Consider the following 26,252-nt stretch of genomic DNA (forward strand, 5'->3'; position numbering starts at 1 on the left):
CTCCACCACATCTGGAGGTCATGCATTCCAGGTTCCATCCACACTAAAATATCTTCATCTCAATCAATCCTTTATTTTATACCTGAATGCCTGTGGTTCAGTAGAGCAGCCTTGTTTTGACAAGTTATTTTAATGTACTTTATATCCTTGCTGCTTTTGAGGCAGGTGTTTAGCAATGGATATTGTCTTTGGTGATTCTGGTTCATAAGTGACAGGAGCCTAATTAGGCCATTTGGCCCATCAAGCCACTACGCCATCCATTCATGGCTGATCTATCTCAACCTCCTAACCCCATTCTCCTGCCTTCTCCCCATAACCTCTGATGCCTGTACTAATCAAGAATCTATCTATCTCTGCCTTAAATATATCTGCTGACTTGGCCTCTGCAGCCTTCTGTGGCAATGAATTCCACAGATTCACAGGTGGTTGGACATATTCGAGTATCTGTCTAGATCAGCAAAACTAGGAGTGCTTGATGATCTGTAACAGTTGTAACTGTGTGGATTCTAATCCATCTTCACAGTCCTAATCCACAGCAAAGTAAAACTTGGATTCAAACCTGTTGTCACATCCCTCCCCACCTCCCTGTTCCCAAACCGGTGGATGGAAGCACTTCTCTGTCCTCCACCCTCCCGACGTCGACTTTACCAGAGCTAAGGATAAGGGGGAAGTCTTTTAGGACCGAGATGAGAGGTTTTTTTCACACAGAGAGTGGTGAATCTGTGGAATTCTCTGCCACAGAAGGTAGTTGAGGCCAGTTCATTGGCTATATTTAAGAGGGAGTTAGATGTGGCCCTTGTGGCTAAAGGGATCAGGGGGTATGGAGAGAAGGCAGGTACAGGATACTGAGTTGGATGATCAGCCATGATCATATTGAATGGCGGTGCAGGCTCGAAGGGCCGAATGGCCTACTCCTGCACCTATTTTCCATGTTTCTATGGTTCACTTTGATATCTGGGGGCAACGTGTATTTGAAGAGATGGGAAGACCGACGTGGGAATGGAGCAGATAATGTAGCTTAAATACAGGTTTGAGAGATGTGACACCAATTGTTTTGCCAATGTGTTCAGTAATTGTATTGATAGTTCAACAAGGAATGTGCCCCTGTTACGTGGCCTATTGTGACGGGGTTATGACTACCTGTAATTCAATGTTGGTGAGGCCATGGCTGAAGTGCACTCTTGTGTTGGGTCTTGGGTTCACAAATCCACTACAGAGCCACCGCATTCAGAACCACTTTCCATTGCCTCTTTATCCTCTCTGGCCTTGTCAACATGTTCAATTTCAAAGGCCCACTTAAAGTGGATAAATTGGCCAACCATTGTTTGCAGGTGGGGTGATTCACAGTAAGTCTTTCTGCTGTGAATAATGAGTCAAAATGCCTGGGTAACTGGTTAGTTTGGATAATTTATTTTGTGCGTTGGATTTAGGAGTGGGTTGTGTCAATCTTTCTCTGGCACCTGGTGGTTTAATCATGATTGGTGGTTTAGTGTTTTTCCTGCTCTTTCAGGCAGCTTCACAGTGGCCACGTGGCCGTCTATGAACCATTCAAGTGCAAGCACAGCATATAATCCTCCACCCTGACCCCTCTCTGCAAGCTCACATGCCTGGTTTATCACTTCTAGTTTTAACAAAAGGTTCGTGACATCAGGTTCGTGGTCCTGGGTGGCTCGGTCTGTTTTGTGGAAAGATCTTTGCACAATGATTGTAGATCGGCACAATCAAAGTTTTAATTTGATAATGTTGTGCAGTTTCAGTGTGTATTCCACTTGAAGTCTATTGAAAGCAGTGTTGTAGTTGGAAGCCTTTGGCCTTTGTTGTCTCATTGATCTGGGATGTGAAACATAGACAATAGGTGCAGGAGGAGGCCATTCGGCCCTTCGAGCCAGCACGGCCATTCATTGTGATCATGGCACTGTGGTCACAGCATGTGATGGAACAAGCCTGCTTGTTAATGCTTCAATAGTGTTTTATTTGTTACGTTTGCAACTGCGCGGTGAAATTATTTTTGCACGTATTCCACATGGGGGCGCCACCATTATTGGCGCCATTATTCAAAGTCCAGTCCACCCGCACGCTCGATGTACCGGAGCAGTTTGGACAAACCAAACCCCGCTCTCCCCCATCCCCTCCCCCACCCCCCCCACCCGGCCATCTTTGTGCCCCGGGGTCACCTCCTGCAGCCGACCTGGAAGGTGCTGGAAGCAATACCCTGGTTTATGATATTTGTGACATTCATTGCTGACAGCACAAGTACTTGGTCCTTTTTATAGAAGCATCTACCAACAAATGTTCACAGTAGTTCTGTTGGTTATAAAATCGCCGATGTCAAAATAATCCTTGGTGGCTTTTTCCGACTATGGAGTCCATTTTAACAAAATGTTTCAAGAGGTTTCTAGTTGAGATGGCATTAAAACGTCTCAACATATGAGTTTGTAAAATCTCAACTTGCGTAGATTTTAATATGCATTTTTTAATGCTATAAATCCATGGAGTATCTAACATTGTAATATCTGCAGTGCTTTTCATAGGAATGGTTACAAATAGTTTAAAATGGACAAATAATTATTCAAGAGGAAGATCAAAGCTTGGCCAAAGGTTTGCATTTGTTGCAGGTCTTGTTTTTAATTTCCCTTCTGAAAGAGAGCAAGCTGAGCAGTGCGTTGCATTTGTGAGGGTGTGACTGTTGGCTACTGGTTAATTACGTTGTGTGATGAGGGTAGTTTTGTAGGAATTGTGATATGCTAGAATTTTGAAGGACACGGAGGATTGGACCCATGGAAGGACTTGGAAACAAGGTGGAGATTTGGGAACTAGCAGGACGGGGCATGATGGCACAGCGGTAGAGTTGTTGCCTTACAGCGCCAGAGAGTCGGGTTTGATCCTGACTACGGGTGTTGTCTGTACTGAGTTTGTACGTTCTCCCTGTGACCCACCGCATGGGTTTTCTCCGGGTGCTTCAGTTTCCGCCCACATTCCAAAGACATGCAGGTATGTAGGTTAATTAGCTTATGTGAAACTTTTTAAGTTGTCCCGAGTGTGTAGAATAATGCTAGTGCACAGGGTGATCGCTGGTCAGCATGGAATTGGTGGGCCGAAGGGCCTGTTTCTGCGCTGAATCTCTAAAGTCCAGGCTTGTCACCAAGCACAGCATGTGATTGTGAAACCAGCGAAATATCTTGATGCAATTTTATCATTCTCGTGATGAGAAGAAAGTATTCTCCCAAACCTCTGCTGTGAGCTGCTCCCAAGGGCAGGGTGAGTGGTAATTGAGTTAATGGTCCAGTGTGGGAAGCGACCTTCACAACGTGCCACCTCCCGCCATGAAGGTGTGAATAAACTAAACTCCAGCATCAAAACTTTTCTTTTGTACATTAATCCAGCAGGTGATGTGCACCAATTCTGATTGATGTCCTTGGTTCTTGTCACTGATGTTTTTGTTTTTATTTTAACATTTGTTTCAATTTAAACTTTGCCTTCTCGGGGCCTTTCTCTTAAAGCAGTGTTTTACAAACCTACGGTTCACCGATATTCAAGCACGGAAACCAGCCCGTATAAACGAGAGAATGTGATCATTAAAGGCGACTGGTGTGAGTGTGATGAAACCAGTGTTCAGGGTTTTGTGTTTAACTGCAGGTTCCTTTTCTTCCAGGTACGTCTACAAACTCTGTCCGTTCAACAAAGTGGCCCAGAAACCAAAGAACGGAGGTTCAGAAACTAACCTTGGGTAAGATGACTGTGGGCTTATTCCTGACTGAATAAGGTGGCTGATATTTGGAGATGAGAAGGAAAGCTTGGTGCAGTATTTAACAGTGTGCGACTATTGTTTAGCCCGTAGTTCAGAACTGCAGTCCCGTCTGTACGTGAATGCCAACAGATCAGAGTAATTCAAGTTGGATTCTTGTTGATATTCGTGCTGCCTGATGGTTGGATAACCCAGGCAGGGGTTGAGCGGGTGGCAGACAGCAGCTGGATGTGAAAATGGCGGCTGCCCGGGGTTATTCCAGGATATTGAAACATGACTGAGCAATGGTGCAGCACCAATCAAACCCACTGAATGGAGGATAGAGATGCTGGTGTGATATCATGTGCCAGCCTAGCTTTGTGTCGATCACACGGTGTGTGTGGGAGCACTTTGGCTCTTAAACAAAAACAGGAAATGGACAGCACAGTGGTGCAACGTTGGAGTGTCTGCCTCACATCACCAGAGTCCTGGGATCGATCCTGACTACGGGTGCTGTCTGTTTGCAGTTTGCATGAACTCCCTGTGACCATTCTCCGGATGCTCCGGTTTCCTCCCACATCCCAAAGACGCGTGGGTTTAGAGGTTAATTGGCTTCTGTACGTTGTCACTAGTGCAGTGGGACGATGGTGCTTTACGGGTGATAGTTGGTCGGTGTAGACTGGGAAAAGGAGATGCAGGAAACTCCTGGCGCTGCAGGGAGGGGAAGCAGACTGTAAACCGCGTGTCCACGGGAAGAAGCTGTAAACCGCGTGTCCACGGGAAGCAGGCTGTAAACCGCGTGTCCAAGGGAAGCAGGCTGTAAACCGCGTGTCCACGGGAAGCAGACTGTAAACCCCGTGTCCACGGGAAGCAGGCTGTAAACCGCGTGTCCACGGGAAGCTGGCTGTAAACCGCGTGTCCACGGGAAGCAGACTGTAAACCCCGTGTCCACGGGAAGCAGGCTGTAAACCCCGTGTCCACGGGAAGCAGGCTGTAAACCGCGTGTCCACGGGAAGCTGGCTGTAAACCGCGTGTCCACGGGAAGCAGACTGTAAACCCCGTGTCCACGGGAAGCAGGCTGTAAACCCCGTGTCCACGGGAAGCAGGCTGTAAACCGCGTGTCCACGGGAAGCAGGCTGTAAACCGCGTGTCCACGGGAAGCAGACTGTAAACCCCGTGTCCACGGGAAGCAGACTGTAAACCCCGTGTCCACGGGAAGCAGGCTGTAAACCCCGTGTCCACGGGAAGCAGACTGTAAACCCCGTGTCCACGGGAAGCAGACTGTAAACGCTGTCGTCTGGTCATTGAGTGCGTGGCAGCAGTGAGGGTGAGAACTGATAAATAACATGAACTATTTAACTGGCAGGGTGTGGAGCTCGTGGGCTGGACCAGAGGACAACAAGTTCAGTATCATGAAGTACGACCACGGTACTGGCTGCTGGCAGGGCCCCAACCGATCAACCATGGTCAGTGCATTTGAATAAGTTCTGACAACTAAATGGTTTCTTGCGTCGCGTGGGATCAGTGGTGCTTACGCCAGGGGCAGTAGTTGTGCTGCAATGCAGCGGGTGACTGAGTCAGGGCAGTAGTTTTACAACCCTGAGTGCAGTCAGAGGGGGGTTGGGGGGGGAAGAGGGGGGTTGGGGGGGGGGAGAGGGGGGTTGGGGGGTTGGGGGGAGGGGGAGAGAGGGGGGTTGGGGGGAGGGGGAGAGAGGGGGGTTGGGGGGGGGGGGGGGAGAGAGGGGGGTTGGGGGGGGGGGGGAGAGAGGGGGGTTGGGGGGGGGAGAGAGGGGGGTTGGAGGGGGGAGAGAGGGGGGTTGGAGGGGGGTTGGGGGGGGGGGGAGAGAGGGGGGTTGGGGGGGGGGGGGGAGAGAGGGGGGTTGGGGGGGGAGAGAGGGGGGTTGGGGGGAGGGAAAGAGGGGGGTTGGGGGGAGGGAAAGAGGGGGGTTGAGGGGGGTTGGGGGGGGGGGAGAGAGGCGGGTTGGGGGGGGGGGGGGAGAGAGGCGGGTTGGGGGGGGGGAGAGAGGCGGGTTGGGGGGGGGGGGAGAGAGGCGGGTTGGGGGGGGGGGGGGAGAGAGGCGGGTTGGGGGGGCGGGAGAGAGGCGGGTTGGGGGGGGGGAGAGAGGCGGGTTGGGGGGGGGGAGAGAGGGGGGTTGGGGGGGGAGAGAGGGAGGTTGGGGGGGGGGGGAGAGAGGGAGGTTGGGGGGGGGAGAGAGGGGGGTTGGGGGGGGGGAGAGAGGGGGGTTGGGGGGGGGGGAGAGAGGGGGGTTGAGGGGGGGAAAGAGGGGGGTTGGGGGGGGAGAGAGGGGGGTTGGGGGGGGGGAGAGAGGGGGGTTGGGGGGGGGAGAGAGGGGGTTGGGGGGGGAGAGAGGGGGGTGGGGGGGGGAGAGAGGGGGGTTGGGGGGGGGGAGAGAGAGGGGGGTTGGGGGGGGGGGGGAGAGGGGGGTTGGGGGGCAGTAGTTTACCCTACAGTGTTTATGTCTAGTGTGTGTGTGTGCCGCACTGTTTTGTGTTTGTGTTCTACAAGTTCAGTTTAATGTTGAGCTGGGTCAGATGCTGTAACAGCGATTGTTGATGACCTGCAGGTGAAGCTTTCTTGTGGTAAAGAGACTGCGGTGTTGTCGACCTCTGAGCCGAGCCGTTGTGAATACCTGATGGAGTTTTCATCTCCGGCCTTCTGTCAGGAGGACGTCAATGAAGGTGGCGGTGACCACGATGAGCTGTGAGCTGTGAGCTGTGGCCAGTGGACAGAACAGGTGGGAAAGCCATGCACAGGCTCCAATCCTCTGTCCTGGGTTGCCTCCACTGTTAGAGTGAGGCCCAGCCCACACTGCAGGAGCAGCACCTCATATTTCACATGGGCAGCTTACACTCCAGCAGTATGAATATTGACCTCTAACTTCAAGCAATCCTTGTTTTCCCTCTCTCCATCCCTCCCCCATCCTAGTTCTCCGACCAGTCTGAATGTCCTGATTAAATTTTATCATTTTATCTTTGTATGCTTTGTTGTCATCTTCCCCATAGCTTTCAAGGTCTGTTTATTGTCGCATGTACCAGTTAAGGTACAGTGAAACTCGATTAGCCATACGAAAAGAAGCAACAAGACACGCAGCTACATAAAAGTTAACATGAACATCCACCACAGCGGATTCCCCACATTTCTCACTGTGATGGAAGGCAATAAAGTCCAATTTTCTTCCCTCTTTATTCTCCCACGGTCAAGGATGTCGAACCATCTGCAGGCGGGGCGATCGAAGCCCCTGTGGCCTGGAGCTCCCGAAGTCGGTCCCCATCCAGGGACCGCGAGCTCCACGATGTTGCAGGCTCCTGCAATCAATGATCTATTCTACATTTTCCTTGATCCCCTTTAATGTCTCCTTTTCACACCTTACCCTCCCATATTTCTGTGTCTCCCTCTCTCCTGACTCTGTCTGAAGAAGGGTCTCGACCCGAAACGTCACCCATTCCTTCTCTCCAGAGATGCTGCCTGTCCCGCTGAGTTACTCCACCTTTTTGTCTCTCTAGTCTTAACCTGCTTCCTCCCTCTGTCGGTACTCAGCTGGATTGGCTTCTGGAAGCCCTTCAGTGTCTGGGCACTTTCCTTGCTCAACGATGATAGAACTGCCTCGAACCAGGAGGCCGTGAAATGCTGCACATCTGGGAGAGGGCTATAGAGCCACAGGCTTTGTTTTTATTCATGCACACTCACACTAATGTGCACACTCACACTAATGTGCACACACTAATGTACGCACACTCACACTAATGTACGCACACTCACACTAATGTACGCACACTCACACTAATGTGCGCACGCTCACACTAATGTTCACACTAATGGCACACTCACACTAATGTACGCACGCTCACACTAATGTGCACACACTAATGTACGCACACTCACACTAATGTGCACACACTAATGTACGCACACTCACACTAATGTGCACACACTAATGTACGCACGCTCACGCTAATGTGCGAGCGCTCACACGAATGTGCACACTCGCACTAATGTGCACACTCACACTAATGTACGCACATTCACACTAATGTATGCACGCTCACACTAATGTACGCACGCTCGCACTAATGTGTGCACGCTCACACTAATGTACGCACACACACTAATGTACGCACGCTCACACTAATGTACGCACACTCACACGAATGCACACTCACACTAATGGCACCTTGCTTAACAATAGACGTTCACTTTACACTTCGCCAATCTCCTGGGGGAAACATTGCAGGTATTAGCTGCCCACACTAGACTTTTGTAGATCTGTTTTGATAACGTTGTCTCTGGGGCCACACACTCTGAACAGAGCACTTCTTGGGGCTGAGGAGTTGTTCACCCAATCCGTGAACTTGTGTAGGAAGGAATACCAAAATGTAAACCAAAGCGAGACACTAAAAGCTGGAGTAACTCATCGGGTCAGGAAAGAATGGATGATTACTTTGTTGTCACATGTGACAAGTCAGGTTGAGATTCTTTGAAAGGGTACCTTTGGAGAGAAGGAATAGGTGACATTTCGGGTGGAGACCCATCTTCAGTCTGAGTCGGGGGACAGGGAACGATGTTTCGGGTTGAGACGCTTCAGACTGAGAATCGGGGAGGGGAAGGGAGCTTGTGAACCTGTGTTCCCAATGTGACTGTTCTTTCTCCTGCAGGTGGCCGGTGGTCTTGGTGAAGAAGCGGCTGAGAAGAGCGGAGGAGCTTGCAGCACTGCTGACCCAGCGAGCTCATTCTCCCCCACCTTTATGTTTAGTTGCCGCCCTCCCAATGGGCACTTCCCCAATATATTCCCTCGGTCCCCAGGGCATCGCACCTCCCCTTCCTATCACAGAACTTTACAAGTCTCTGGTTTTTAACCTGGGTTTTCCCTCTCCCTCCGGTTATTGAATCCGTAAAGTGCCCAGTGTGCACACTGCAAAGCTCTTTGAAATTAAGTTGAACTTTTCAGTGATTTTAAAACTTTAAATGGGAAAAATAAAATCAATGGGCTGATTGGAGCTGTGGTGTGTGGGTTGCCAATGTTTCTGTGAAGATACCAAGTAGCACTGTTTTTAAAGTAAGTCTTATTCTGCCCGGGTCTCTGCTGTGGGCTGCTGACTCTAAGCTTCCCCTTCACCATTCCTGCTCTCTCTCGGGCAGCATCCAGGAGCTGTTAATATTGGAAATATCCTAAATGTGAAAGCAGTAAAATGCCGAGCTCCAGTCTGTGTGGAGTTTCTACTTTGTTGAACCCTCCCTCCCTCCCTCCCCGCCTCGTGTGTTGCTCTCCTTGTAGCCGCTGCTTGAAACCTTCACTCCTGCCCCGGCAGGAGACCAAGGCAGTTAACAGGGTGGGTTTTTCTAACAGGTGTCTCTCTGCACTCAGCTGGCTGGATTCAGGCGAGTGAAACAGATTTCACAGGGCATTATTTATCTTCTGCGAGGGGCAGGTGTGTTTTCTTTTGCCTGTGCTGTGGTGAAGGTGGGTAGCCAGTGTGTGTGCGCATGACCTGACTCTGCAGGAGGTGAGGGCTGGTGTTTCACCATATAGCTGCTGTTTGTTGCCCAAACCTTCCTTCCCCACCAACATCCCGGCAGATTCCATTCAAGCAGCCCAGTTTAGTTGTATCTCAGACCCAGTTTTTCTACTGACCTCCAGTCTCTATCCATGCAATCGTGTCTTAACAAATTGTCAGTGGGATCATTGTTTTTTTTTTTACCTAGACTGTCTTTCCAGAGGTGAGCAAAGGCGTTGGACATTGCCCTTCCAGGCTGGCTGTCTTGTCAGCTGTTTACAATCACGCGCTGCCCTGGTCAAATGAAATTGTATTAAATATATTCTTCTGGTGATAAGAAAATAAACAGGTGGCTGGAACTGGAGTTGATGTGTTTTCCTTCCATTTATCTAATCGTAGGAAACCTCGGTGGGATGGGTTAGAGAGTGTAGCCCCACTGATTGAACGCGTGCAGTGGACAGGACAGTGCTGGTCAGCCCAGGCTCGATGGTAAGGCAAGATTCACTTCGCAGTCGCACCTCAACATCGAGAGGCACCAAGTTGCTGAGACTAACGCTGCTCCTTGTTACTCCACTTGTGGGATGGAAAGCACTCGATGGTAAACTCGGGTGGACGGGGCCAGTGTGGACTGTGGTGAGACGAGGCCAACACTAGCAGTGTCTCCAAAGACAACATCACCCCCTTGAAACAGCTCCTGCTCGCCCTGCTCAGTATTGCCCAGCAGGAATCAATGGTGCATTATTGTCACATGTCCCGAGGCTCAGTGCAACTCCACTTATACACACAATCATTAATAATCTTCCAACAAACAGGCGCAATGATACTTCAGCACAAGAATGTAGGAAGAGCAGTTTACACAGAGTGGCCATGTTTCTGGTGCTTTTTATATTCCAGTCCACAGGCGTGGCGACAAGATTTTGATCCATGTGTGTTTATTCCAGTGGCACTCCACACGCATACTGACATGGACAAATAACAATGTGTGTATCTCCACCACCCTATGCCCCCTTCTATAACAAACATAAAACCACTCGTATGAAAAATAGGCTCTTGTTTTATCTTGCCATTTTACCACTTGTTAAAAATACTAAATGTGTGCAAATGAGTGTTGAGATCAGATGCCCAAAAAAATACTCATCATTTTCAAATCAATTTCAATTTTCATTGCAGTGAACACTAAATGTTCAGCTGTACATGGCTAGTGGCTAATTTATTGCCAAAACCATTCTCTCTCTAAGCATTGAGAGAGCAGAAGGTGTGGGAAGATAATTTTTAATTGTTTCCTGAACCATATGCGTAGGTGGTTGAGGAGGAACTCGTGTTGGCACCAAAGTTGGTGAAGAGTTCCCTTGGCAGACAGACTTGTTGCTACAGCTCCACCCTGGTCCCCTTCCACCCTACTGGCACCTGCCCACCCCTCCTCGCTCCACCAATCACCTATTGGCCATGGAGACAGAGTGCTAGAGTAACTCAGCGGGTCAGGCAGCATCTGTGGAGAACATGGATAGGTGACGTTTCACAGAGTGCTGGAGTAACTCAGCGGGTCAGGCAGCATCTGTGGAGAGAATGAATGGGTGAGGAAGCTGCCTGTCCCGCTGAGTTACTCCAGCATTTTGTGTCTATCTTCGATTTAAACCAACATCTGCAGTTCCTATCACCTGTTGGCCCTTGTCTCTCCTTGTCATTACAGCTATTTTCCATCTCCGCTCAATCCTGAAACATCTATCCCCCTCGAGCCACTGTCCCACCAAGTGAGCTCCTTCGCACCAATGTTTCCTCGCAGCAGTTTGTGTTTGACGCTAAAAAGAATAATTTATTCCTCTTGATTATTATCTGTAAATGACACAAATATGTTGGGATTTGAACTCCAGTCTCTGGACCACATGCTATAGTTTGGCTACTGTGTCGCCATCAGAGAGAGGTCTTGGCTTTATTCAGTTTGGCTACTGTGTCGCCATGTGTTTGGCTACTGTGTCGCCATCAGAGGTCTTGGCCCATCAGAGGTCAGTTCTCCAGCCCACAACCATTTCTCTGTCCCATTTCATGAGAAGAATGAAAAGGACCCGTTTGGATTCATTTCTACAAAAACAAGTTGTGCTTTTAGTGTACGTGTGAGAAAAATCGATAGTAATGCAGTGTAGGATTTTGCAATAACTTAGCAGCAAACAAAATCCTTTTGAGTGCATTAAATTGAATTTGAAGTTGTTTCAATGCGATATTGAAATCTTGGTCAATAAATCCTAGACAAATCTGATTCAGCAAGAAAACAAAAGTGCTGGAGTAACTCAACGGGTCAGGCAGCATCTCTGGAGAATGTGGATAGGTGACGTTTCACAGAGTACTGGAGTAACTCAACGGGTCAGGCAGCATCTGTGGAGAACATGGATAGGTGACGTTTCACAGAGTGCTGGAGTAACTCAGCGGGTCAGGCAGCATCTCGAGAACATGGATAGGTGACGTTTCACAGAGTGCTGGAGTAACTCAGCGGGTCAGGCAGCATCTCTGGAGAACATGGATAGGTGATGTTTCTAATGGAGACCCTTCTTCAGACTGGTCTTTACAAAGCAACTTTTTGGCCACAACTGAAATACTGTGCCCAGTTCTGGGTGGAAAGATGTGAAGGTTCACGGGATTGTTTTATCGAATAAAGTGGGGGGAAACCAACCATTCAAACAACATCGTGCAGGGAGAGTTAAAGTTTTAGGCCAATGGCAGGCGGTGGTGAAGAAGTCAGAAGCCAATGTGTTGTGGAGGCCATGGGAATCCAGGCAGACAATGGAGTTACTCAGTGTTTCGATCAATGAGAGTAGCTGGAAAATAAAAGCAAGAGTATGCTGGAGTAATACGTGCTGACAGTGGTGGTAAACTGAAGCTAAAGATCTGTAGGAAAGCAGGTGATGTGCACTGGGAGGGGGGCACTGAGTTAAGATGAAGATAGACACAAAAAGTTGGAGTAACTTCTCATGTCAGACAGCATCTCTGGAGAAAAGGATAGTTGACGTTTCGGGTTGAGACTTCTTCAGACTGCTTTAGACCTCTTCCAGTCTAAGGAAGGGCTTGTCCTGAAAGGTCACCTATTCCTTTTCTCCAGAGATGCTGTCTGATCCACTGAATTCCTCCAGCTTTTTGTGTCTATCTTCGGTTTAAACCAGCATCTGCACTTCCTTCCTGCACATTCTATCACAACTGACCAGTTTAGACACAAACATCTGATAATGTTGAATTCAGTTTAGATTCCTGAGTGTTGCTTGGGTGGAGGATGTGATGAGTCCCCTTGTCATCGAGCTCTGCTTCTTGCACACCCACTGGAGCCCAGACTCAGAGGGCAGAGTGAATGGGAGCTAAACTTGGTGATATTGGGAGTGGATGGCAGAGCTGGAGGGATGAGGATCACGAGCCCTGGGATGGTGAATGAGGAGGGGAAGATGCAGCTCTTGGGTGAACTGGAGACGGTGAAGGAAAGGATGGATGTGGCTGATGGGGTGCGAGTGTGGATGGTGCCAAAACCAAGCTTGTTCAGGCTACAAAGAGATAGAGTTCTCCAAACTACAAACCAATGGGTCGACTGCACTCCGTGTGATGACAACTGTACACAATACTGAGAAGGATGTAGGAACAATGCAGTGGAGATTCACCAGGCTATGGTCCACTGTGGACGGCTCTGGTTATAAGGAAAGATTGGAATAGGTTGTGTTTTTCTCACTAGATTGTATGTGGCTGACCTTAGAGATTTATAACATTGAAGGATCTTTGGTCAGAATCTTTTTCCCCCAGAGCAGGGGAGTCTAGGACGAGAGGATGCAGGTTTAAGAGAAGGAATCTTCCCATCTCCACCCCGTTTCGGCTTCCACAGGGACTGCTCCCTCCACAACCCTTGGTTCACTCTTCCCTCTCCACCCAACCACCCCCTCTCCAGGTACGTTCCCGATGTGGGTTCCTTTACATCAGTGGACTCGGTAACCGTTTCGCTGAGCACTTGGCACAACAAGAACAGCAACTCTGCAATAAGATTCTGAAGTTTATTGTCTGGCATGAAAAGTACAAATAATCAAACAGTTCAATGAAAAATGTTTACAGCTTTCACATTTGTATTCCCAGTAATAAATACTCTAAACTAGCAAGTTTGTTCCAACAAGAAATCAGCCATAATTTACCATCGAAATAAATATTAAGTTAAAGGATCGTAGGAACTTTTACCCTCTCCCCCAACTAAATACACCAAAGAGAAAAAAGATCTGTGCCTCCCCACTAATGCTTTGAACATTCGAGCCGCCAAGTTCAGGGCTACATTTAGTTCACGATTTGAGTGAACCCCTGGACTTTCCTCCCCACCCCCCTCCCCCCCAACCCCATTCCATCCTTCACAATCCAGTCAACTGGATCTCCCTCATCTGGAAAACATCTGAGTATCTCCGAGATGTGAGTTTGTGTTAAAGTTTCCCTGGTTGCCACCATTCACTCAATGCACCATTCGAGGATTGGCAAAGAGGTCAAATAAAACTAAAGAAATACCAAGCATTAACATGTTAAAATCCATTGACACCACTATTAGGATAAGACTGAAAATGTTGAACAAGACAAAAGTAATAGCAAAGTTATAACAACTATCACACAAAGTAACTTCCTAATACTCAATATTTTTGTTCCGTATGTCACAACATTATCAGGGCATCTGACGAAGGAAAGCCATCCTCAAACTTTAAGTTTGTTCCCTTAAGAATAAATTAAGCTAAACCACGTATTGGTAAAATTAAAGTCGTTTTTTGTTTAAAACTTGCAAATATAAAGGAAACATAAATATACACAGAACGACTTTTACAATGCGATAATATATATTCAACCTCTGAATAAGTTAAGCTACAAGAAGCTATTAATTGCCAAAATATTAACTAGGTCATGGTGCTTTTTTTAAACATTTTTTTTGTTCTGCAATGTAAGCTACCACAGATTCGTACAATACACGTAACACGGCTTTAAAACAATAGAAAATCTTTTTTTTAAACTTTTTTTAATCTTAAAAACTATTCTAACAAAATGAGACCCATGTTTTACACATAGAGTTCCAGACACAAAGAAACGTCTGACGTTAAATAGAGAAAAATAATAGCAAAAAAGTGAGAATGCAAACTAACTGGCAGGTTTGGTAATAGTCAGGTCTTGGAGGAGAGGACCGGGAATTTTTTTAAAAGCCCCACCCCCCACGCACAACATCAACATGGGTCAAAGCAAGGTTGAAAATCAAAAGCTTTTATTTCAAAGGTAACAGAGCCTTTAGTGCTTTGCTCGGTTTTGAAGATAGGTAGGGCTTGCGTCAGTAGCTTTCTGAAAACCTTTCCTTAGGAACACACAAAGGGTCAACTAGCACTTACCGTCCCCAACAAAGGAAGAATAACGTATCTTAAAGAGGTGATAAAGTTAAATAAATATACTGAGGCCCTCAAACGAATGATCAAACTATTTGGATTAAAGAGAATAGTGTCAAAAATAAAAAGCTTGACATCATCGGGTTTTCCTTTCATTTTGTCCCTTGCTTACAACTTCAGTAAATGGGCCAAGTTTTAACTAGGCTCTTTCCCAAAGACCCCAATTTGCTCCCTTTTTTTGTCCGTCGGCAGGTTGCTGAGAGTTTGACATCAGCAAAGACCGTGGACACCGCGGCTTGTTGTTTGGTCTTCCTTCATAGGCCGTGGGCGGCACAGGTGTGGTGTTGAGGCCAGACCTGGTGGAATCACTAAGACCAAGACCCAAGACCCCACCGCAGAGACAGCATGTCCACCTGGGTCTTCCTTGACTTTAAGAAAAACCCTTTAGGACCAGTGATAACTGATGCTGCTCCTCACCAGGGGGACAGTTGGCGTCTACCACCAGATAGTTGTCCACATATTGGACAATATCTGCTTGACTCTACTAACTAACGAGACAAGATCTAACTGAAGTTTGACACTTCTCTACAACTGTGTAACTGAACAATAAATTTTGAGGGGAGGGGTGTTGACATTGCGTTATATAAATTGTCATAAAACCATCTTTGGGGCCAGACATCCAAATTGGATAAGAAATACATGTATTTAAATAGCATCTTACTGGGTCTATCAAAAACAGCCCAACCCTCCGTATATAATGAATGATTTTGCAAATGCAGTGAGGGCAAATACCGTGCATGCTTCAGAAGAAATGTTTAATTTTCCTAAAAAAAACTTACACCTCCAAAAGGAACAAAATCTAAAAAGGACTTTGCGAGCAAGGCAATTTGCCCATATTGTTCAAATCAAACAGGTTTCCAAGACTGGCAAAGCCAGCAAGTTGAAAGTCAATTGACTTTTATTTTTTTGGCAATCTTCTCTTTAAAAATTACAGCAATTAAACAGGAAGGCCTCAACGAAATCTTGTCAGCTGTTATGATGTCACTGTGTGGAACCTGTCCTGTTGAGAGAGCACTCCCCAGCAAACTATATGCTCTCAGTATTACTGAGTACAAACTTAGTATCAACAATTCTTGCTCGAAAACAATGTGTTTTATGCTCCCTTTTTTTGTCTTAAAAAGTTTATCAGCCTAGAGCACATGTGACAAAACTGTCCAACCCTCCCACTAAAAGAACATAGCCTGTCAAAATATTCTCTTTTTTTTCGATCAAGGTTCTGTAAAAATTTTCAATGAGGTCTTTTTCTTTTTTATAAAAATAGATTTTTTTAAACCCATTCACATCAAAGAGATCACCTCTTTGGCAAGATTTATTATAATATGAAAAGTCATCAAATGTTTTGCCAATGTTGTTTTGTTAGAACCCTCCCATCCCAGCTTGGTATAAGGACTTTTTACAATATTATATCTATCACAATAAATAGGAAGAGCTTGGAAGGGGGGAGACAAATGATTAGAAGTCTGCATCATATTCTTTCAACAGGTCTTCAGGATTTTTAGATACGTTGTAAAGGGAATCACTTATGAATTTTCCTTTTAAAAAAGCCTATACATTAATACCTTTCATTTCTCTTTTGTCAGTCCTTCCACACTCAAAGGATCATTTGAGAGATTTATGTTGCTCTGAATACACCAGACCCTCTCTAGAACTATCTGCAAGGTATCCTTCTTTACATAATGGTTCAATGGACATGGTACATCTCCACCTGTGATGCAATGAGGTGTTTGATCGTGTTATCAATCCAGAATAGGTTTCTATCTTGAATGCAGCAACACATTCCGTATTCTGGATGTATTTGTTCAACTAAATGGTTGGAAGATGATTGATGCCAATCGCAACACAGGGCATGAAGGGCCCATCGTTAAGTGGGAGGGGGAGACAATTTGTTTGCTTTTCAAAACAACTCCAAAATATGTTGGGGAGGGTGGAATCAATCTGTAGTTGCTTGGAAAACCAATGTTGTCTCCAACTGAGTGGGAAAGTACACTGAGTTGCATCGAGAAATGTTCAAAGAAAGATTCTACACTATTGCTGGCAAGTCTGAGCTTCTATTTTGGTGTCTGGATATATTTTGGTAGCAGGTTGCCCAGTATTGTTTCCCACACACAGCACCAGTTATAGAACGAGTCAGATGCATGAAGTCCTCATTATACACAGCATCGGACTGAGAGATGTGGGCACTTCTGGCCAGCACCCTAACCTAACACAGGGCAAAGGGAATACCTCAGGAAGCGTAAAGGTGAGTGAGTGTGGAGCCATTGTGTGTAACACGTACACTTTCTAATCTTTGACGGACTTCACACATACAAACAAACAAGGCTTTCTGGTTATGTTTTTCCAACAGCTAACTAATCTCTCAGGCACATAAACAGCCAAAAACGTTTGGCTCTTCTTGCTGAATTGTTTGCTGATCAGATTGATGATCATCACAAATAAATGCTGTGGTGGTAAAATGGACCTCTCATACACTTAGACTGCGTTATTATAGTCTCTTCAGTAGCCATGCAGAGTAGTAAAGTGTGTTATAGTGAGAGGTGTTGGCTTAAATGGCTGCTACATCAACTAGGGGCTTCCAAGCTGCACATGTCATGTATTGAGTATATCACATTTGTTAGTGGCGTGCATTAAATGGTGCCTATTAGTAATGGAATTATAGATTGTACATTTGTTGATGGTGCTGACAATGTATAGAAGAACAATCACTAACAATGTATAGAAGAACTTTTGATAGAGTTTACTGAGGTTGTGCATTAGAGCGAGAGAACAGAGTGATTCATTTGGTTTTCTGATCAGAGGGAGCCACAAACAACTGCAAACTAACAGGTGAAGATCAATGAAGAGTGAAGAGCTGGCCCATCAAGCCTCATAGAGACTGCAAAACCCATCGCTAAGCAAGCCAATACAAATACAGATCCAAGGTGAGGAGTCCTGACCAAGGTTCTCCATAGAACACAGTGCCTGCCCTCCACACAAGTCTCAGCTATCCAGTCCCAACTCCCACTCTTGGGTAGAGGCCAGCTCAGTCCCAGCACATCCCTACAGCCCAGATCAACCCCAGCCCAATCCCAGATAAGTCCTAGCACATCCCCACAGCCCAATCCCAGCTCAGACCCTGCTCGTCTTCTCAGCCCAGCTCAGTCCAAGGTCATCCCCACAGCCCAGCCCAATCCCTGCTCAGTTCCTGCTCCGTTCCAGCTCAGCCCCTGATTAATCCCAGCTCAGTCCCTGTACATCCCCACAGCCCAACCCAATCCCCAATCGACCCCAGATCACTCCCAGCTCAATCCTTGTTAGTCCCAGTTCGCCCCTACAGCCACAACTGTGCAGGCTGGATGCTCTCGGGCTGAGGGAGGTGATTGATCATTCTGTAGGTTTGGTTGGAACGGCTTCCATTCCAACACAACTTAATGGCAGGAGAAATCACCAATGGTTGGGCCGTTATCTCACTGCCCCAGGCCAGGCTAAGAACCATCCCTGAATCACCATGATAAATGAGTAAGTGTGTCAACAGAGGAACACAAGGTCTCAGTGACATGAAGCTTATATACATGTGCAAGATACATCTCCACACAAGATGTATTCACTCAAAAATTCCCATTCCCACACTACAACTCTGCCTGAAAGACAATCTCCACAACGCAAACATTCCCAACTTGGCAACAATACTGCTGATTGTCTCTCATTCCTGCCTCATCGTAGACAGATGGACATCTTGGACCTGCTTCAACGAGCTGTGGAAGAACGAGGCGCTACTCAGTTTTAAACGCAGTGCAACTTGGACAATCTGCCACGTACAACGCAGCGGGTTTGGAACTAACACTGACGTGGGGATGGGTGGGATTGTCGCCTTAACTCCTGTCTGTCTGACCGATAAACGCGATGCCTGACTCCAAAGGGTGTTTTTGGTGACGTGGTCCTCAGCTGCTGGACTGTTGCCCCTTGGCGAAGCGGTTGGATGTCAAGTGCGTAAAGTTCCGATTACTCTTGTCTGTGAAATGGTGATGTGCAATCCCTCCAGCTCAGTGCAAAGACTGGAATACCTTCACTGACATAAACCATAAAGCCGATGGACTGTTACATGGGCAGCGGTGGGTGGAGTGTGGTGATGGAGCTGGAGATTTATGTTGTACTTGTAATAGTGCTCCACCAGTGGACTAGCTCATGGGGCGGTCAGTATGTAGGGGCCACACTCCCAACCTGCTGTAGGCTCCAGCCAACGACATCCCATGGATTTGAACGGAATGGTGTTTGTCAATGGAAGGACAGTAGACAGTAGACAGACAGTAGACAGATGTGGACAGGACAGGTTTGGAGGGATATGGGCCAAACGCGGGCGGGTGGGACGAGTGTGGCTGGGACATGTTGGCCGTTGTGGGCAAGTTGGGCCGAGGGGCATGTTTCCACGCTGTGTCACTCTCTGTGAAGAGCTTGTACCTTCCCCAGTGACTGGGGCAAGACTTCCCCCAGTGCCCTGTCACAATGCAGTGGGAGCAGGAGGGTGGGGACGAGTGTAGCTCAGGGTTCTGCACCTGTGGTAGTTTGTGGTCGAGGTGTGGGCGAATGTCCAGGTGTACCTGCCTGTGATGCTGTTGGAAGCAAGTCTTTCATCGTACCTCACTGTGCTGGAGTGCCTCTGACAGTCAGTGTGACGTGACCTGTCTAGATATGTGTGTAAACATGTGTGTGCGTGTATGTGTGTCCGTGTACCTGATCATGTGTGTTTGGAGCAAGGAGGGCTCTGGGCTAGTTGCATGGACCTTGCTGTGTCTGTGTGCATTACTAGTCTCTGAATGCTGTGCAGGGCACTGTGAGGTGCGCGCTGCATGGGCGCGTGCTGCATGGGTGCGTGCTGCACGGGCGCGCGCTGCATGGGTGCACACATGCACGCGGTGTACATGTAATTCTATGGCGACACTGAGCAGGAGACGTGGTAGTCTTGGTTGAAGTGACGTGTTGACTTGGCACCGGGTGGGACTGATGTTTAATGGGGTTGCAAGGTTCACACGGTGAAGTGTGGATGATCTCAGAACTAGAGAGTAGCTGGGGGATTCAGCGGGCCGGGCAGCATCTGTGGGGGGGGGGGGGGGGTGGACAGGCGACCTTCTTCTCCAAGTGATTCACTGTAATCAGGGGATGTGGTGGGGATGGACACATGGGCTCACGTCTCTGAACCTGTCGTCTCCACGAAGAGGTCCATGCCTGTCCCACAATGGTGGAGCAGGGAGATGGTCAGTCTCTCTAAGTCCCTACAGGCAACACCAAGGGGAACAACTCTTTTGTCACCATGAGTCCTATCGTAAAGTGAAATCTTCTCCCTTTAAATGCCAAGTGTGTGGTGCAGAGGAGCCTGGTGTCACAGACACAGCTGCCCATTGGATCGTGTGTCTGTGGACTTCACGTTGTAGGTTCGGATTTCAAGGTTGATCACAACTTGTGGGTGAGGGCGATGAGGTTGTGTCGGGCAACGAGGGTGAGGAGTGTGGAAGGGTCGGGGGACAACATTATCCAGGTTTACAAAGTCTTTCAGATCTGGACCTCACCATCAGCAATGAGCTGGACTTCCCCAGTTTGATATTGCCATTGCGTTCTGCCTAAGACAGACACAAAATGCTGGAGTAACTCAGCGGGTCAGGCAGCATCTCTGGAGAACATGGATAGGTGACGTCTCGGGTCGAGACCCTTCTTCAGACTGTGTCTGGTCGTTGGTCAGAACTTGATCAGGAGTTGCCGGAGGAGGGGGGGGGGGGGGGGGTGTGAGGAGGGGAGGTGTGAGGGGTGGGGGGGTTGAGAAGTGCAAAGCTTTCCGGCTAAGGCATCCACGGGCTAACCATTCTCGCCTCATTAAACTGACGAAGACCATCATGTAAACAGATTATTTCTAAATATGAAAGAATCGCATGCTTCAATTTTACTTTATAAATATAGGGGCATCAAAGCACATTTCTACATCATCTCAGGAACCTGTGTGTTCGCGTTGGTCGCGTTTGAATGGAGATTTAGTGAGGGACAAAGACAAATGCTCGGCGTGATTCCACCCTGTGCATTATTTGAGCAGAGATATAAGATCCAGCCTCTGCGACTTGCAGTCTCGGAATTAATGTGCCTGTATAAAAGATTCTGGGGCAAACAGTGTCCAGGAAAGGCAACTGACTACAATCTACTCCGCTCACTCACAAGTTCTTTGGTGAACGCCATAAACATTATCCTTCACGGTTCTCACACAGAGAATTGTCACATAACGATTATTAAGAAGCTATAAACGCGTCTCACCAGTAGTTTTATAACAGGGCGCATTTCATCATTAAAGGGGAACCCACTTGGAAAATAAATATTTCAACTCTCAGCCACAACGTTCTGAACTCATGCGACTGACGGGCAGAGATATCCACTCAGATATACCCTGGCCTCCAATGTTACCCATTCCCTTAACGCCTCTGCATGGTGGCAACGCCGAGATTCTTCGTGTAAGCATCGTTACAAAATACTAATTCTACCAATAATATCACAGCACAATAGTTCACACCCAAACTATTCCTCAATCGAGATCCCAGACTGCGGCCTATCAGTTGCAGGTAACCTATCAGTGCAGAAACTGCAGGAGATTGCAATTTGCACCGCGGTCACTTCGGGCAGCAGCGACCAGACAAGGCTCTGGGAACATTGATTTACAGTAATGCACTTTAGTGTTGGACAAACTACAGCCCATGCTTAGTTAGCTGCAAGGTATTGCACATTTTTTCTTTCTGTTGACCTTGGTTAATGAAACCGTGGAAGGAACAAGGAAAAAGAGAAAAAAGGTAAATTAATTAAGAGCTGCAATTCATAAATATTCCCCTTCAAAATATTTTTTTTCTATGTCAATTGCAACCACACACTTCTGAAAACAGGTCTTAGTGAAAATGTTCTAAGTTTCCCAGCTTTCTGTTCAGCCCATCATTACAAGAGAAAATCACCTTCAATGAAGGCAGTTATAAGTGTTATTATTAATATTAGGCTGGGTAAAACTCCCTGCGTAGTATTGTTTTATAGGTATTATATTCATATAATAAGAGCTATGAAAAAAGTATTCAAAGTTGTTTATGAAATAGCTTCCTGGTTATTTGTTGTAAGATGTCCTGTATCAATATAACGCTAACACTGGTCTTGAAAAAGTCTGTTTGTTTCACTGTAAGCCCAGGTATATTAATGGATTTTGTTTTGTTCTGTTGCTGTGAGTGTGTTTGGTGAAGTATTGATAATTTTGCTTTAGTGTTGAGGAGGGGCGCGTGTTTATGTTGCTTTTTCTCTCTCTCTCTCTCCCGGCGGCGGGGGGGTGAGGGGGGTCGGGGAGCGCCTTCACGACTTGTGGGTCTTGCTGGTCTTGAAGGAGACCTGCAGAACGCGGTCACCCAGGCGGTAGCCGTTCAGGCTGGCGATAGCCATGGCCGCCTCGTCGTAGTTGGTCATGGTGACGAAGCCGAACCCTTTACACTTGTTGGTGTTGAAGTCGCGGATCACCTTGACGTTGGTCACGGCCCCGAACGGGCCGAAGAGTTGCCACAAAACGCTCTCGTCGGCCTCCGGAGACAAGTTGTAAACGAAGATGCACCAGCCGGTGCCAGTGGGACCAGAGAGGTTGACACCTGCCAAGCTGGTCATGCCCTCGATGGTGATCGGGGAGAACCTGGTCGACAGGGAGAGAGGACTGCTTGGGTGTGAATCACGAATTGTCCAACTTCATACAAACATCAGCAAGATACAGGAGTAGAATTATTTATTCACAAAATGCCGGAGTAACTCAGTGGGTCAGGCAGCATCTCAGGAGAGAAGGAATGGGTGACGTTTCGGGTCGAGACCCTTCTTCAGACTGATGTCAGGGGGGCGGGACAAAGGAAGGATATAGGTGGAGACAGGAAGATAGAGGGAAATCTGGGAAGGAGGAGGGGAAGGGAGGGACAGAAGAACTATTTAAAGTTGGAGAAGTCGATGTTCATACCGCTGGGCTGCAAACTGCCCAGGCGAAATATGAGGTGCTGTTCCTCCAATTTCCGGTGGGCCTCACTATGGCACTGGAGGAGGCCCATGACAGAAAGGTCAGACTGGGAGGGGGATTGAAGTGCTGGGCCACCGGGAGATCAGTTTGGTCAATGCGGACCGAGCGCAGGTGTTCAGCGAAGCGATCGTTGAGCCTGCGCTTGGTTTCGCCGATGTAAATAAGTTGATCTCAGACTATCCTTGATCGGACTTTGCTGGCTTCACCTTGCACTAAACGTTATTCCTTTATCATGTATCTGTACACTGTGATTGTAATCATGTGTTGTCTTTCCACTGACTGGTTAGCACACAACAAATAGCTTCTCACTGTACCTCGGTACATGTGACAATAAACCAAACCAAACCAAACTGAACTGAGCTCCACCATCGCTCCAAACCCCATCTGATGGTCAGTCCACACGCTCCACAATCTCATTCATGTTCATAAGTAATAGGAGCAGGATTAGGCCATTCGGCCCATCGAGTCTACTCCGCCATTCAATCATGGCTGATCTATCTTTCCCTCCCGACACCATTCTCCGACCTTCTCCCCGTAATAAACGATAGAGAACAGAGCAAACTCAGGTATAGAAAATACAACAGTGCAGCAAGGGAACATGCCCTTCGGCCCACAATGTCCATGCCGAGCGTGATGTCAATCTTCTCTGCCTGCAAGTGATCCATGTCCCTCCAGTCCCAGCGTAGCCATGTCCCTATATAACCCCTGTTATACACCAGTATTACATCTGCCTCCACCACCCCTGGCAGCTCATTCCAGGGCCTCACCACTCTGTGTAAAAAAAAACTTGCCCTGCACATCTCAGAGATAGATCAGCCGTGATTGAATGGCGGAGACTCGATGGGCCAAATGGCCTAATTCGGCTCCTATAACTTGTGAACTCGCGAGTATTCAACAGATTCATTTTCTGAAGATTGTTGGATACATCCTTAATGGGGAGCAGGGATAGTGGCTTGGACACGGATCTGTGTGGCTGCACAGCAATGGTGGGGTAGAGGGAGGGGGGGCAGTGAGGGGGAGGGGGGGCAGTGAGGGGGAGGGGGGAAGGGGGGCAGTGATGGGGAGGGGGGGGCAGTGAAGGGGAGAGGGGGCAGTGAGGGGGAGGGGGCAGTGAGGGGGAGGGGGCAGTGAGTGGGAGGGGGGCAGTGAGGGGGAGGGGGGCAGTGAGGGGGAGGGGGGCAGTGAGGGGGAGGGGGCAGTGAGTGGGAGGGGGGCAGTGAGGGGGAGGGGGAGGGGGAGGGGGGGCAGTGAGGGGGAGGGGGGCAGTGAGGGGGAGGGGGGCAGTGAGGGGGAGGGGGGGCAGTGAGGGGGAGAGGGGGCAGTGAGGGGGAGAGGGGGCAGTGAGGGGGAGGGGGCATTGAGTGGGAGGGGGGCAGTGAGGGGGAGGGGGCAGTGAGTGGGAGGGGGGCAGTGAGGGGGAGGGGGGCAGTGAGGGGGCAGTGAGGGGGCAGTGAGGGGGAGGGGGCAGTGAGGGGGAGGGGGAGGGGGGGCAGTGAGGGGGAGGGGGGGCAGTGAGGGGGAGGGGGGCAGTGAGGAGGAGTGGGGGCAGGGAGGGGGGGCAGTGAGGGGGAGGGGGGCAGTCAGGGGGCAGTGAGGGGGAGGGGGGGCAGTGAGGGGGAGGGGGGCAGTATGGGGGGGGGGCTTTTACTCGAAGAGTGAAGGTGGGACCTGTTCCCTTCAGACAGTGAGTTGCTGTCACTTTGGGAGGAGACAGACTAGAACGTGTTGATGGTCACGGTGTGAAGAGGAAGATTCGTGAGGAATGGGGAGAAGAATTTGGGGCAAAGAACAGTAAAGGATCAACTCTGGGAACAGCTTTCCTGTCCTTATCAGCTGAGCTTATCTGAGAGATCCACCATGGAAACAGGCCCTTCGGCCCACCGAGTCCACACTGACCTTCGACCACCAGTTCACACCAGTTCCATGTTATCCCACTTTCTCCTCCACTCCCTAAGTACTAGTGGCAATTTACAGAAGCCAATTAACCAGCAAACCTGCACGTCTTTGAGTTGTGGGAGGTTGTAGGCTTGTATACACTGGAATTTAGAAGGATGAGAGGAGATCTTATCGAAACATATAAGATTATTAAGGGGTTGGACACGTTAGAGGCAGGAAACATGTTCCCAATGTTGGGGGAGTCCAGAACCAGGGGCCACAGTTTAAGAATAAGGGGTAGGCCATTTAGAACGGAGATGAGGAAAAAAAATTCAGTCAGAGTTGTAAATCTGTGGAATTCTCTGCCTCAGAAGGCAGTGGAGGCCAATTCTCTGAATGCATTCAAGAGAGAACTGGATAGAGCTCTTAAGGATAGCGGAGTCAGGGGGTATGGGGAGAAGGCAGGAACTGGGCGAATGGTATGTTATCATATCATATCATATCATATATATACAGCCGGAAACAGGCCTTTTCGGCCCACCAAGTCCGTGCCGCCCAGCGATCCCCGTACACATTAACACTATCCTACACCCACTAGGGACAATTTTTACATTTTACCCAGTCAATTAACCTACATACCTGTACGTCTTTGGAGTGTGGGTGGAAACCGAAGATCTCGGAGAAAACCGATTGTTGGCATTCATAGCAAGAGGATTTGAGTTTAGGAGCAGGGAGGTTCTGCTGCAGTTGTACAGGGCCTTGGTGAGACCGCACCTGGAGTATTGTGTGCAGTTTTGGTCTCCTAACCTGAGGAAAGACGTTCTTGCCTTAGAGGGAGTACAGAGAAGGTTCACCAGATTAGTCCCTGGGATGGCGGGACTTGCATATGAGGAAAGACTGGATAGACTGGGCTTGTACTCGCTGGAATTTAGAAGACTGAGAGGGGATCTTATAGAAACATATAAAATTCTTAAGGGGTTGGAGAGGCTAGATGCGGGAAGATTGTTCCCGATGTTGGGGGAGTCCAGAACCAGGGGTCACAGCTTAAGGATAAGGGGGAAGTCTTTTAGGACCGAGATGAGAAAACATTTCTTCACACAGAGAGTGGTGAGTCTGTGGAATTCTCTGCCACAGAAGGTAGTTGAGGCCAGTTCATTGGCTATATTTAAGAGGGAGTTAGATGTGGCCCTTTTTGCTGAAGGGATCAGGGGGTATGGAGAGAAGGCAGGTACAGGTTACTGAGCTGGATGATCAGCCATGATCATATTGAATGGCGGTGCAGGCTCGAAGGGCCGAATGGCCTACTCCTGCACCTATTTTCTATGTCTATGTCTATGGGTACTGATTGAGAATGATCGGCCATGATCACATTGAATGGCGGTGCTGGCTCGAAGGGCCGAATGGCCTCCTGTCTATTGAAACCAGAGCACCCGGAGGAAAAGCACGTGGTCACAGGGAGAACGTGCAAACTCCGCACAGACAGCACCCTGGGTCTCTGGCGCTGTGAGGCAGCAGCTCTACCCGCTGCACCACCGTGCCATCTCTGGGGAAGGTGGTGTCGCCCTGCTGTGGGGGGGGGGGGGGGGTTCAGGGGGGTGTGTGTTAACAGGGTGTGGCGTGGAAATGATCCGCAGTGTGTAAATAAACTGGAGCAACATAGCTGAGGGGAGCAGACTGGACACAG

The 26,252-nt window shown here is 48.4% G+C and overlaps 2 protein-coding genes across 5 annotated transcripts in view; one reads left to right on the top strand and one right to left on the bottom strand.

The window, feature by feature from the left end:
* The window catches only part of prkcsh (PRKCSH beta subunit of glucosidase II), a 59,292-nt gene extending 49,696 nt beyond the window's left edge, over window positions 1-9,596 (top strand). Inside the window, exons 14-17 of the mRNA XM_078429324.1 lie at window positions 3,653-3,727; window positions 5,091-5,190; window positions 6,310-6,480; window positions 8,399-9,596. Coding sequence (XP_078285450.1) covers window positions 3,653-3,727; window positions 5,091-5,190; window positions 6,310-6,450 — 316 coding nt within the window. The 3' untranslated portion in view covers window positions 6,451-6,480; window positions 8,399-9,596. The remainder of the gene's footprint in view (window positions 1-3,652; window positions 3,728-5,090; window positions 5,191-6,309; window positions 6,481-8,398) is intronic.
* Window positions 9,597-13,254: 3,658 nt separating this feature from the next.
* elavl3 (ELAV like neuron-specific RNA binding protein 3) overlaps window positions 13,255-26,252 on the bottom strand; it is a 135,311-nt gene continuing 122,313 nt past the window's right edge. For all 4 annotated transcript variants that reach the window (XM_078429555.1, XM_078429556.1, XM_078429557.1 and 1 more), the window contains exon 7: window positions 13,255-22,345. In XM_078429555.1, coding sequence (XP_078285681.1) covers window positions 21,997-22,345 — 349 coding nt within the window. In that variant the 3' untranslated portion in view covers window positions 13,255-21,996. The remainder of the gene's footprint in view (window positions 22,346-26,252) is intronic.

The sequence above is a fragment of the Rhinoraja longicauda genome, chromosome 37 (assembly GCF_053455715.1).
Source record: "Rhinoraja longicauda isolate Sanriku21f chromosome 37, sRhiLon1.1, whole genome shotgun sequence".
In the NCBI taxonomy this organism is placed as follows: Eukaryota; Metazoa; Chordata; class Chondrichthyes; order Rajiformes; family Arhynchobatidae; genus Rhinoraja; species Rhinoraja longicauda.